Source organism: Saccopteryx leptura, chromosome 12 (assembly GCF_036850995.1).
Source record: "Saccopteryx leptura isolate mSacLep1 chromosome 12, mSacLep1_pri_phased_curated, whole genome shotgun sequence".
Taxonomy (NCBI): Eukaryota; Metazoa; Chordata; class Mammalia; order Chiroptera; family Emballonuridae; genus Saccopteryx; species Saccopteryx leptura.
In genome coordinates this window covers 45797858-45812391 of record NC_089514.1, presented here as the reverse complement: position 1 = coordinate 45812391, position 14534 = coordinate 45797858, and the positions used below count along the sequence as shown (strand labels likewise).

Genomic DNA, 14534 nt, shown 5'->3' with positions numbered 1-14534 from the left:
GCAGTGCCTAGTACACAGAAGGCCCTCATAAAGACCTTATTAATAACCGAGTGTCTGCATGTGCTGTTGTTCCAGGGGAGCCCTGCCCCGAGAACGGGAGGAGTCCCGGCTCCGTATCCACCCACCACAGCTCTCCACGCAGTGACTACGCAGCCTATGCCAACAGCAACCACGCTGCCCCCAGTGGCAACGCCTCTCCCCCCGAAGGCTTCGCCTCCCACAGCCTGCAGACCAGTGATGTGGTCATTCACCGGAAGGAGAACGAAGGCTTCGGCTTCGTCATCATCAGCTCCCTGAACAGGCCTGAGTCGGGATCCACTATAAGTAAGTGGCTGCTTCACCTGCCTTTGAATAGAGGTCTTGTTTTGCTCTGTTCTGGTGGTAGGGACACGGACAAGCGATCGGAGGGCTGCTGTAGGTGTATCGGGAGCCTGAGAGTCACAGGCTGTGGGCACACGGAGGGCATCCTTCACACTTACTTAGCCAAATGCTGCTGACCTTTGACTCAGGAAGAATGTAAGACCACAACCCAACACCCCCAGTAAGAGCTCCTCATTCATTTCAAACTGGAATGTAAAGCAGAGTGAAGTGGGAGTGTTGGCATGAGGGGAGGGTGCTCCTGTGTGAGAGACTGAAGCCAGGGCTGCAGAGGATCTGGGGAGAGCAGCTGAGGCAGAGCCTTGTGTGGGGCTGGGGGCTCAGCATCAAGAGCTGCGCAGGAGCCCGGTGCGCAGTGGCATCGTGAGCAGGGAGAGCAGCACCAGGCCGGTCAACAGGGCGTCCTAGCCCGTGGGAGGGAGTCTGAATTGTAGTGTGAATTCATTGGAACCACTGGGGGGTTTTAATCAGTGGACGGAAATCTGATCTGTATTTGTAAAAGATGAGTCCAGCTGCTTGTGGAAAATGAAATCGTGGGAAGGGAGCAGGAGTGGAAGTACAAGACAGTGAGGAGGCCATTAAAAGAGCCCTGTGGGTCCAGAGATCATGTGCCTCCCCCCAGGCAGTAGCAGAGCACAGAGAAGTGGAAGGCTTCACTCCCTGGGGTTCCTCCAAAGCTGAGGTTTTCTGAGTCTGTACAATGGGTCAGATTTTTTTCCCACTCAGTCATCTCTGTAGATATATAGGCTGTTCAGCAAGACTATTCCAGAAGTCACTCAGTCACCAACAAGCAGTAAGAGAGAGAGACAATAGGAACATTTGTTCGTTTTCCATGTTGGAATCATTTAGCCCAAAATGTTGTGGATAAAAACACCAGAATAGGGATCATTAAGAGAAAAAATAATTGAGTCATGTTGCGCCTAACATTCTTATAAGTCGTGGCTGTTTCCAGCACAAGGCTGAGAAAGAGAGATGTGTGCATCAAGAAATACTCAAGAAATCAAACTATTAGAAGGAATAAGAACATTTTATGATAAACTTAATATTACCAAAACAGCACCAGAACTAAATGGAGCGAAGTGCCCCGGCTAGCTGTGGCTTCGGCAGACTCGGGAGTGCAGGCTGGAGAAGCGCGAGCCCTGGGTGAAGCGCGGACCCTGGGTGAATACAGGCAGAAACTAAATGACAGCCATCTGAAGGCCCAGGCTCATTTCTCCTTTTCTTCATGATAAGCTGAAGAAATAAATTCACCCTTCAAGCATAGAGCAAAAGCAGAATTCTGTCAGGAGGATGGATTCACCAAGATTAAAAGGACACGAGACTAAAGATTTTCGTAAATTATATAAACAGTCTTCCAATAACTTACACTTGGAGAAAATGTTCACAGAGAGCTTTTGTAACTATTCCAATCATTCAACTCATTTATTTGGGAAGGAAACCTGAAGGAGTGGAATAAAAATAAAAAGTGTACTACCACAGTGAAAGTGTTCAGCATGTATTTACAGTCTCTGCTGCATTTGAAGAGTGACAGCCTATAGCTAAATACATAGGAGAGTGTGTGTGTGTGTGTGTGTGTGTGTGTGTGTGTGTGTGTGTGTGTGTGTGTGTGCGCGCACTTATTACACTTATTACATAAATAAACCACAAATTGCAAATAAATCCATGTGTCGGTAGATTTGGAAAACAACAGGTGCAAATGCTCAAAATTAACATGTGAATATTTTCTTCCAACTAAGTGACATTAAACCTCAAAAGAGTAATTCTAACAGTTTTCAAAATGGCATTATTCTACATCACCCTGGAGAGTGGAAGTGTGTTCTGGAGTGCATGATTGCTCCTGGCTTCTTTTACTACATGTTTCTTTCTTTTTTTTTTTTTTCAGTTTAAGGAGTTGGGCATGCAGGCTGCACCACGTTCTGTGGGAAGAGCAGCTATCATACCGATGGCATGGAGAGTCCATAGTGTACAATTTGCAACATGCACCTAAACGTTCCCAGACCTGAGGCTATTTTACTTCTGCAATAACGTTGAACTCATAACTTTGAAAAGAAGTGCTAAATGCCTCATGTGGGGTAGAAAGCCTTCCTGTGTGACACCTCCATTGTCACACTACCCGGGGCTTGGTGACACTCTGAGAGCGGAGAGCGTGATGCTCTCAAGTTCTCAGGAGTCACAATCATTCTCATGACACAATCATTTGGGTCATTTTTCTCTTCTTGTCTTCCCCCAGCCCAAGGATCTTGAACACATCGTGGTTTTTCTCATGGCTGCTGGCACTTTCTGTTGGCACACAGAGAGCTTTGTGCCTTTGGTGGGCGTGCCATCCCTAGGGCAAGGGAGTGGTACAGTTAACAGCCAGGTGCTATAGCCATACTGCCTGAATTTGAAACCTGGCTCATCACTTACTTGCTGTGTGACCCTGAGCACAGGACCTTTGTGGGCCTCAGCTTCCTCAGTTGAAAAAGAATATCATTTTAATACTTGCGTCATGGGCTGCTTGGAGGGTTAAACGACTTAGTCTGTGGAAGCGCCTGGAGCAGCGCTGGCTCAGAGGAAGCACCAGTCCGTCCTTGCCATCCTAGCCTCCGTCCCTGCGAGGGATCATCCTCCCACGCTATCCACCGTCCGCTTACTCTTCTTGGTGAGCGCAGAGTTCACACTGGGTGTCCGCTCTGTCAGAGCCCTGAGCAGTGAATCTGGGCAGAGAGGAGCATCTCTGAGAGCCAGCAGGCCCTCCCCACAGCTGGCCTTCTGGGAACACGTCCCCACGCTCTGTCCCCCAGTCAGCAGTGAGGACAGAACAGCAGCCATCACACCAGTTCAGCTGACGGCATCCTCCCTGAGGCTTCAGGATGGAGAGCTCCCCAGAATTCACTAGCTAACAACCGGAAAAGTCATGGGAAGTGTTAAATTTTAGGCTCAAATTTGTGTCTATTAGGATGTCCCTGCAAACAGGCCACCTGTACTGACTACATCAGACAGGAGACTGGGGTGAACCCAAACATGAACTTCTGCACCCTGCAGGCAGAGAATTACCTTCCATAACTCCTTCAGCCCAGGGTCCAACTTTGCCAGTGATGCCAGATGTCTAACCAATTGAGAACTTGGAAGGTGATTTTTCTGTTTTACCATTGGCTGCTATTTACTAGTGCTCTTTATTAAAGCCTTACATATTTTCTTTCAAAGTAATATTTTTCTAAAAACTAAAGAAGACATTTTCTTTTTATCAATAATGTAATTGAATAGCATACTATAATACTTTTCAAAGCAAGTGACTCAGGCAACCAAGTATTGTCTGGAAGCTAACAGATCTTAAAAGCTTCTTATCCAAGGTGCAGAAATATTCTTCTTGATTTAAAGTGGGAATAGGCAAGCTTCCTGAGATTTTTGTCCCATTATTCAAAATACTGAGTAGTTTCTCAGACCTTAAATTTGGACCCACTGATCCAAATTTGCATAACAGAGCCTAAGATAAGAGTAAACTATAATAGGAAATTGCATTTTAAATTCTTAAAATGATTTAAAGATTTATATACAAAGATGTTCATTGCCATATTATCACTAAACAGAATGTTGGAAAGCATGTTAGAAGCTTCTAGAAACCTATAAATTTTGATATATTTGGGGAGTGTTGTCATTCTCACTGAGGTCTGTGTGTAGAGGGTACAAGACTCAGATAGCCTTCTGACTCTTGAGTGGATCAAACGCTTATTATAAAAGTGTGCCTGTGGCCATGCAGTGGGGTTGACAGGTTGGTCTTTGGGCCTCCCCAGCTCTGCACTGAGTCCTGACATCGGGTTTTACGGCACAGGTGTAACCTGGTCCTTACAGATGCTTCCTACTCCCCCCTCCCCAAACCCACTTTCCCACCAGACATTCCCAAGAAGGGCTTTGGCACAAATGATGAGATAAAAATGACCCTTAGTCACCACTTGCTTTTCTATAATTTGTTAGGAAGATTATGTTAAAACTTATGAGGGAAACGTCAGTGGTGGAGGCTGGCCGCCTGTTGAGGGAGTTTATAAACTTAGATGCAGGCACATACGAGCTGTGAAGCGGAACATCTTCAGGCAGCAATCTAAGCAGTCAACAGTAGGGGAACAATCTTCAACCCCTCCTTCCCTCATTTGCATTGTCCTAAGGGCACTGACTCAGTTTTCTGTGTCTTTATTGCCAACATGCTGCTGGCTTCTTAACAATCTCTCAGCTCTGTGCTGGTGCTGAAATCATTGTTTCCAGGTATGTACCTTCCCTGGCAAAAGCCAGAGTACCAACTTGGCCATTGTGGACTTTCAATAAGGCCCACTGCAACCTAGTGTTCTAGGAAACAGTTCACCATCTTTGGTAAAATACCTGAGGACCCTCAACATCCTTGATGAGGTCCATAGGCTCTGAATGTTAAAAGTTATTCCAGATATTCAAAAGAGTAGCTAGCAGGTCTTTTACAACATTATAAGAAAGAATGAAATAACACTGAACAAGCGGTGAAGCAGGTTAAGATTGTTCCCACCCAAAGTGACGCCACCAAGCATGCAGCCAGCAAGCAGTCCTTTGAACTTAGGAGAGGTACAAATTAAAACCAAAGTGAAGGTTTCTATAAACTTGCTCGAATATAAAGAGATTTAAATCAAAGTGTACTGACCAACAAGCCCAAGCTTCACTCACTCCTGCTTAGTCTCTAATATGGTGTCCCTGAGCAAGTCCCCTGGTTTCCCTGTGTCCTTCCCCATCTGAATATCAGGGAAAGTGGTCTGAATGCCCTCTTCCCGCTCTAAATTATCTTATACTGGGAATCAGCCTGGAAAATAAGCTATTTTTTTATTTTCTTTTGAAGGTGGCTCCTAACACTTTCTTCTGTTCATCTCAAACTCTGTCAAGAAATAATCAGAAACAAGCACTTAACTGCACTAAACATGCTCCCTTTTTAGGGCAATTTAAGACAATGCTTTCTTCCTTTTGTTAACATGTGGCACACTTGTAAAATGATAGTATGTTTATAACACAGAGAAATAAGACAAATGAGGCTGCCGGAGGCTAAAAGGCAACTTTCCTAGTTGGTTCTACCCACAAAGCTCACCCGGCGTTCCTCAGGACACAGTCATTGACTGATATGGTACATTTGTGACCTTTGGCACACCTCTTCTAATGACCAAAGTTTTTTGCCTTAAAGTGAAGCCTCTGAAAATCAGCATCCAATAAGCACCTCATCTTACATTTTCTTCATTTGAGTGTGGCAGTGGATTTCTTCAGACCTTCTATTGAGGTTTATTCACTGGTCACCTTAGAAACACAGGTACTTAGTGCAGTTGGTGCTGATACTGGGATCTTGACTTTTTCTAAGTTTCTGTAAACTCTAAGTTATCAATTTCCATCCCATTGCTGGGAAGTTACTTAAGCTGTGCCCATGTATGGACGTGAGAATGAGAAAGTGAGTCTCACTGATTTCTCTACTGTTCACTGGTTTTCAAAAGCAAGTTTCCATTCAGAGTTCTTAACCAGCTTTGTAATGTGTAATATTCCCTTACTCTTTAAGTGAATCTTTGCTTTGAATTTTTCAAGGACATAAAGCTTTTGCTCTGAGCTTTATGCAGAGAGTAGTATCTCATTAAGAGGGATGATGGTATCACCACACCGTTAATGTGTTTTTATAACAGAAAACATTCTGGGCGAGGGAGGGGAAGGGACATTACATAAAATACCAGCTTTCCTCCGATTATCTCTGGCTTCTAAATATAACTCATAAAACAAGCAAATGTCTTCATAATTTTTTGGAAAATCAGCATATACAAGAGAGATAATATTGTGTTCATACATATGTACTGACATATGTATATTTTAAGTCAAATCAGTCTTTTCCTATTCATGAGTGTGACTTTCTTTCTGCTCTAGGAGGTGACTGGGGCTAGTGTGAGAGTGGAGTGCAGCTGCCAAGGACACAGAGTGCACCCAGGAAGGCAGCCCTTTCTATTGTGCCATTCAGTCTTCCTATGACCGCCCTTGGTCATAGCACCCTGATCAGAATAGCTCCAGGGTAATGTTCAAACTGGCCCCTTATATACAAGATCCCAGGTCATCTAGACACAGCCACTTTTTACCCACAGCTCCTCAGAGTTCCATTCAACCAAAGCTACGTGCCTTACTTACCCCGAGGACAGCTTTTGCTCTCCTGTCTCAGGGTCTGAGTTTTTCCTTCTGCCACTTGGAATGTCTCCTCTTATCTAATAATAAATTTTATCAAGTTTTCTTCCAGGCACTATGCTAAGAATCTTACCTTGTGTTTAATTTTCACAGCAACCGTATGAGATAAAGACTAGTGCCCAAACAGCAAACATCTCTCACAAGGCAGCTCAAAAATCTCTTAATCTCTTCATATGACTTTACGTCACCCTTCACTGTTCTCCCACAGCATTTTGATTAACTCTTATGTAGGATTCTTGTCTATAAAACCATTAATTCTTGGTTGCTCCTTGGCTTCCCATCTGTTATTATGTCTGTTATTACCATCTATTATTGTCATTTCATTTTTCGTGTCCTCTAAAAAATGTGTAAATTCCTTAAGGGCAAAAAATGGTGACATTTGTTTGAATCCCTCACACATCCTGGTAGCATGTTTTTAAGGATTCATCACATAATTTCTGTTGGTGGGATTGGATTTGATCCTCTTACATCGATCCAGTGTTGTCCTCATGAAAGTGAAAGTGTGACAGTGCCCTGCTCCTCCTTCTCCTGCCCTGAGCCTCGCTGTTCGTCCCTCAAAGGCAGCCAGACGTGTCTCTGAGAACGAGCATGCCACCAAGGATCACTTACGGCAGTGATTTCCAACCTCTTTCATCTCATGGCGCACATAAATATATTTTTGCCACTCTGACAAAAGAAAATAGGTATAATTTTGATTGCTTTACAAAAAAATAATAGTAATAGTAATTGCTTCCCCTTTTTTCTCCAAAGTGACTTTTTAAAAAATCAGATGCCTATGTTAGTATATAATGATTTCTTGTACTAAGAATTAGCCAATTGGACAAAACTTTATTATGCTTTGTGACCAATACAATGCAGCTCTATTATATGAACTATGTGTGTGGTTCAAGATAGGGCATTCATACCTGATGGCTATTGTTGCGTTGGCTGTTGTCATTTTCTATTGGGCAATCTTGTAGCAGGAAATGGCTTGCAAATGGAGGATAATAGGCACCCAGACATCTCAATGAAGGATGAAGAATTTATTAGTAGCCAGCAGAGCACATGGGGCTAGTAGCACCAAAGCACAAGCTCCCCCAAGTTAGATTTCTTACATCTTATATACCTTTTACAGTATCCATGCAAGGGGCACGTGATTCCTTTGTCTGAGGTCCTACCTGCACCTCGTGGCTCAAGGTGGGGTAGGGGAGTTTTGGCAAGGCAGCAAGGGGGAAGGGATTACTGGACCCCTGGCCCTACCTATTTACAGATCTTGTTTCTCTTATACGTATTGTAAGAGCATGCAGAAGATCAGTTAGAGATCTCTTGTTAGAGTTAAAGATGTGGATAATCTCCAACTGGCTGAGCAGTCATTCCTGCAGGCCCCTTCTCCTGCATTCTTCTGGTCTCTCCCCTCTCAATCTAAGGGAAAAGATGTCAGCAACCCTGACTAAATAGTCTGTTATTGCGTGTTTTCAAAATTTTTGCAGCCCTGGCCAGTTGGCTCAGTGGTAGAGTATCGGCCCAGTGTGTGGAAGTCCTGGCTTTGATTTCTAGTCAGGACACACAGGAAAAATGACCATCTGCTTTTCCACCCCTCCCTTTTCCCTTCCTCTCTCTTTCTCTCTCACTTCCCCTTCCACAGCCATGGCTCAAACAGTTCAAGCAAGTTGACTCCAGGCACTGAGGATGGCTCCGTGGCCTTACATCAGGTGCAAAAAATAGTTTGGTTGCCAAGTGTTGGTCAAATAAGTTTGTAAATATGATATATATGTTTGCTCACTTATATGATAGTTTGCATTGAGTGTGGGGGACAGGCTGTAAGCAGGCAGGGTCATTATAGCCTAAGGCTTAGTTTTAAGACTAAGCCTTCCCCACCCTTTTAATACTAAGATCTTTTCAAAACAGCTTTTCCCCACACCCTTGACTGTTGCATGATATGGGGTGGTGCACTCTCATGAGGAATCGCATTATGCCTCAGATAAGTGACTTTGTATCAGAGACTTCCTTGTTTGTATATTGGATTAAAGGTTTTGATTTTTACACTATAAAATGGGGCAGAGGAGCCCACGCTGGAGGAGAGCAGAGAAAGGCCATGTGGAGGAGAGGAGAAGCAGCCAAGATGGTGAAGTGCTGAAGGAGAAGCCAGTTTGTGCAGAAAGAAGGAGATGGGGAACAGAGGTGAATAAGGTTGATGAGGTAGAAACCTTTGATTCTAGGAAACTCGGATAAGTCAGTGGTTTTGGGAGCCTTGAATGGAAAGGGAAGTGTTTTCCCACTGTGTGTATTTCTTGCCTGCTGGGTGTGAACTAAGATTAAAGGTAATGGCCCACCAGTTCTTGGCTCCATTGTTTCATTACCATCTGTCTGAATCTAATGCAAACCTGCATGGGTCAGGCGGCTGTGATGGTGTCTGTGGCTACTGGCTTTACACCAAGCAACAGAGCAGTGGCCCCAGATGTGCAGAGCATCACCCAGTAGGGGGCTTGCCTGGTCAGGGCACATGCAGGAGTCTGTGTCTCTGCCTCCCCGTCTTTCACTTTATTAAAAAAAAAAATAATCTTGCAGCACAGCAGTTAAAAAATTGCCAACTTAGGGAGAGGAATTGTATGCAGGCTGGTTCTTGCCCAGCACGAGAACTTGCACTATAATGAAGCGGAACCAGAACAGTATCCCAGAATACAGGCTTCTCATCTGTTGTTCTCAGCCTCAGCAAATGGTTCAATAGCCAGCGCAGGGCCTGGTGAAGTCTTAGATGAGAGGACCTTCTGAGAAATCAGGCTCGGGGGGACTTTCTCTGTGGCTCTGGGCAACCCAGAAGGCATAAATATCTGGGCTGCCAAGCCCTTGTCCTCAGTATGCTCACTGATCCACCTTATCCTGGAATCATCACCCATCTGTGTGAGCACCGTCTCAGCGATAATTACAGTGTATATGTATATAATTATTGTCCTAAACAGGAAAGGTTAGAGGGCATTTCAATCTCCTTAAAAATAAAAAAGTATTACTTCAAATTATTTATTCATTTCAGAACCTTCATTAACAAAGCAACCCATTTCAGTTCCAAGTGAACAACTTCTGAATCACATTATTTCTTTACAGGATCATACCCAACTAAAACCGAAGTAAATAGGACTTATTGCTTAAATTCCATGTTTTTCAATCCTGAGCGTGACTAGTTTGTCCCCAAAGTTAAACCTGTTTGCCCTGGTTCTACCAGTAAGCAGACAAGGAAACAAGAAAAGATTTTGCATCAAACTCTGAGTCCTCTGACATCTGAACTTTGAAGCTGCTCTTAAAACAGAAAGGCACATGGAAACATTTCATTCTCTTAGCATTAACAAATTAAAAGGTCATTAAATTGTAAAAATAACTCCACTGAGAAGCACCATCTTTCTTATTCTCAGGAAGAAGAGCAATCCAGCCTATCAAAAAAAAAAAAAAATCTGTGAGTGCTCACAATGCATTCTTTAAAAAATCCAGATCATTTTTCTTATTGTTTGAATGGAGCTCATAAATCATGAGTTTTTCCCACTAGGGAATCATTTTTCAGGAGAATTTTTATTATTTTGTTCAAAGACTCTCCAGGCTGCAGCAGAAGGTGAATATGTAGATGTCTTCCTACCTTCAACTAATGGGCTGTCTTAAAAGCTCCTAAGTGTGTAATCAGTGGCCATCCCCTCTGGCTTGTGCCTTTTTTTTTTTTTTTTTACAGGGACAGAGAGAGTCAGAGAGAGGAACAGATAGGGACAGTCAGACAGGAACAGAGAGAGATGAGAAGCATCAATCATCAGTTTTTCGTTGCAACACCATAGTTGTTCATTGATTGCTTTCTCATATGTGCCTTGACCGCGGGCCTTCAGCAGACCGAGGAATGGCTTGTGTCTTGCAGCTTCTCGTTATCCACGGATGGCACAGGGATAATGCAGCTGTGCAGACAGGCCAGACTTCCCGTCCAGGGCCACCCTTTACCAGTGACCATGCCGTCGCTCCCCCAGGGGTTCAAACAAATTTCGAGCCTGAAGTTCACATTTGCAGAAGACGGTCTTTATAATCCATTCAGGGCCTCATGTTAGATTCAATTCTCTGTAAGTTTATTCTTCTTCTTTTTTCCCAACAATCAGCCATATGAGAAAAGCTGGTTCCATATATACAACCATTTTAAAAGCATGTTGTTAAATGAACACTATAATGTTACTTATTGTCATTTTTCAGCTATGTTAAAATAATGCTATTAGGGAATATTTTTCCCATTTGGAGCATTTCTTTTTAAACCCCAACTTTCACCACGGACTCAGGGAGTACATCTACCCAATTCTTCCTGCTGCATCAATCCTGGTAAGAAGCTCTTATTATTTTTTATTGGACCACCAATAATTTTGAAATTTAAGTGAGATTGTTTTCTTCATGAAACTATTGCCAGTATATGGTGGGAACATTTCTGCAGATTAATTGTCAGCCCTTTCTGGTGATGCTCACTAGGTACTTCTACATACGGTGCCAAAGAATAGAGAGGAGACTGCTTTTGGCCTTTTCATTGTCCAGTTTGATTTCTTTCAGGTCTTGTTTTATAAACAGGCAAGGGTTTGCTCCACAAACATGCCCAGATGTCAGGCACCTGATGAACCCATCTGCTTTGACGGGTTAAGTGCCCAAAGCCTCTGTTCAGAAGCTGTTCATCATAAGAATGTATATTTATGGATACTTTGTGACAGGAGCATCGTCCAGTAAGCGAGGAAGAGCACTTAGCTCAAAAGGTTTTGCCCGGTGGTTATCTAGCACAGGGCAGTTGACATAACAGGAGGCAGAAGAATATTCTGACTTAGAAATCTTCATTCGAATGTTTTTTTAGACTTGCTAGATGAAGAGCAAACCAAAAAATTGCTCATATTCCAGAAGGTAGTTGACGAAATTAAAACACAATAAAACCTATGGCCAAGTGTTTTAATTTGTTCAGGCTTTGGTGACAGAATGCTAGAGACTGAGTGGCTTGTAAACAGCGAAGTTTATTTCCCACTGTTCTGGGGGCAGGGCAGTACAAGATCAGCGCACTGGTAGTTTTGATGTCTGGTGATGGCCCACTTCCTGGCTCGTAGCCGTCTTCTCGCTATGCTTTCACAGGGCGGAAGGGGCAAGGGAGACCCCTCGGGTCTCTTTTATAAGGGCACTAATCCATTCATGAGGACTCCACCTTCATGACCTACTCACCTCCCAAGTCACCACCTTCTAATACCATCACATTAGAGATTAGGTTTCAACATATACATTTGGGGAAGACACAAACATCTGGTCTATAGCAGCAAGTCAGCCACTAAAATTGATGCTCCCTGGTGCTAAGTGGCTAAGAGAAGGCTGACAGGTGTGACTCTCAGTTCCAATAATTTGTATGGTCACAAGCATTAGCTTAGTACCTAAGTTCATATTGAAGCTAAATTTATGCACAACTACATTGTTAACTCTTGAGAAACTAAGGCAAGCTCTTACCCAAATATGCTTTCCAGATATAAAACTTGAATACATCAGCCTCCCAACTGCCAATGCTGATGCCTTAGGTGAGGTTCTAGATTAGAATTTTTTGTGGTGATGGCAATATTCTATTCTGCACTATGCAACACCATAAACACTAGCCACATGTGACTATGGATCACTTAAAACAAAGTGAGTGGGGTGGGGAAAAAAGGGCGATGGAGTAGGTGGACATTACAACTCCCACCTCCCAGAACCAAAGTGGATTACAACTTAACTTAGGAACAATCATCTTGAAAAACCAACTTTGGACTAAACTAAGAGGAATCTATAACCAAGCATCACTGAAAGAACCACGCTGAGCTGGTAGGGAAGGTGGAGATGCGGAAAGGGCTGCCCCATACCCAGGAGTGAGTGGGGCCTGGAGGGTCTCTCAGGTGGGGTGGGTTTCCAGGAGAGCTGTGGACCTCAGCCCTAGGACTGAAGCCCCAGGCTGGAGTCCCAGAGACTAGAGGAGGTGTATGGACAGTAGTTAGCTGAAAGAAGAGCCGGGTTACTGTTTGCGAGAGGGAGACAGAACTCTCAGACCCAGGCTCCACCTTAAAGGGACCACACAGAAAACCTCATTCACAGGCACTTACCTGGGGCTCCAGGAGCAGAGATCACCAAGAGGACTGGAGTTGTGAGAGGAGAGTGTAGTCTCGGGGACACAGGGAGAGACTGAGAGGGACAGCCACCCTGACTCCTGTACTGGGTCACTCCCCAAACCTAAAGTGCCCATTCTTCCTGGGAGAACCAAGCCAGCAAAGGGAAGCAATTACCCCACACAACAGAGGCTCTCCTGCTCCAGTGAGTACAGAGAAACACTTAGAAGCAGCAGCGCATCAATAACACAGGATTTGAGTGCTGAGGTATAGGCAACACAGCCCCCCCCAACGTGCTGAGTACCATCAGAAGGGTGGGAGGGTCCAGCTGCAGTGGGAAGTGGTGGCAGTGGTCAGGGTCGGAGCCCAGCAAGGCAGCCCACACCACAGTGGTGAAGGGCAGAGCCCAGAGAGGCCTCCTGCATGCCCATGAGGGCAGAACCCTGAAAGGCCAGGTGTCCCCTATGCCGGCGTGGAGTGGACCCAAGCAGGGTGAAGCATCTTGCACACCCTGGGGGGGGGGCAGAGCCTGGCAAGGGGTGCCACATGCCCATGGGGGGCAGAGCCCAGCAAGGCAAGGAGTCCCTTGCACCCACAGAGTAGCCCCAGCTGTGGCCTGCGAGCCTGCACTGGTGCCCAAGTACCTGAGGAGACAGAGGCAGAGGGGGGCCAGCAGAAAGACCTCGCATCAGGAATAGAGAGGCCACAAACACTGGCCAAGAGTAGATAAAAGCCAGCCTAGGAGTGCTGCTGTTAGTTACAATGGCATCAGGGCCCAGCAGAGGGAGCCACAAATTCTGGATCACCTGTAGCTCCAAGAAGGTTGCTAAGGGCCAGTCAAAAGCAGTGACCCCCACTGGTTTGCACCAGGTTCTGCCCAGGGAGGTCCAGGGCTGGTACATCCAGCAGCCAGATATGGAGAGCATCAGCTCAGGACCTAACAATTCTAGTTAGAGTGGTATCTAGTCCAAACAGAGACAAAATGAAAAGACGGGGAAGTACAATTCAAATGAATCAACATGAGAAATCCCTAGAAAAAGAACTGAATGAAATGGAAATAAACAAGATACTGGATGCAAAGTTTAGAATAATGATTGTTAGGATGCTCAAGGATCTTAGAACAACAATAGATGGACAAAATGAGCACCTAAATAGAGAGATAGCTGGCATCAAAAAGGACACTGAAATAAAATAAAAAGAATTAGACAGAAATAAAAAACACAATTGCAGAAATGAAGAATACACTGGAAGGAATTAAAAGCAGGCTGGACAAAGCAGAGGATGGAATCAGTGATTTAGAGGACAAGGTAAGCAAAAGCACTGAAGCAGAATAGCAAAAAGTAAAGAGGATCAAAAAGTTTGAGGAAACTCTAAGAGCTTTGTGACAACATGAAGAGAAACACCATCTTCATAATAGGGGTTCCTGAAGGAGAAGAGAAAGAACAAGGGATAGAGAATCTGATTGAAGAAATTATAGCTACAAACTTCCCTAAATTGATGCAGGAAAAAGTCACACAAGTTCAAGAAGCACAGAAAATTTCCTTAAAATGGAACCCAAAGAGACCTATATCAAAACACATCATAATTAAAATACCAAAGCTAAGAGATAAAGAAAAAATACTAAAAGCTGCAAGAGAGAAGCAGTCAATCACCCACAAAGAAGCCTCCATAAGGATGACATCTGACTTCTCAACAAAAACACTTGAGGCCAAAGAAAATGAAAAGAAATATTCAAAGTAATGCAGAACAAGAACCTACAGCCAAGACTTCTGTATCCAGCAAGGCTATTGTTTAAAATTGAAGGAGAAATAAAAAGATCCCCAGATTAAAAAAAAACCTCAAGGAATTCATTATCAAATCAATGCTGCA

The 14534-nt window shown here is 44.1% G+C and overlaps 1 protein-coding gene across 3 annotated transcripts in view; it reads left to right on the top strand.

Annotated features, from left to right (window-relative positions):
* MAGI2 (membrane associated guanylate kinase, WW and PDZ domain containing 2) overlaps positions 1-14534 on the top strand; it is a 1711587-nt gene that overhangs the window by 1531006 nt on the left and 166047 nt on the right. For all 3 annotated transcript variants that reach the window (XM_066354483.1, XM_066354482.1, XM_066354484.1), the window contains one exon: positions 76-324. In XM_066354483.1, coding sequence (XP_066210580.1) covers positions 76-324 — 249 coding nt within the window. The remainder of the gene's footprint in view (positions 1-75; positions 325-14534) is intronic.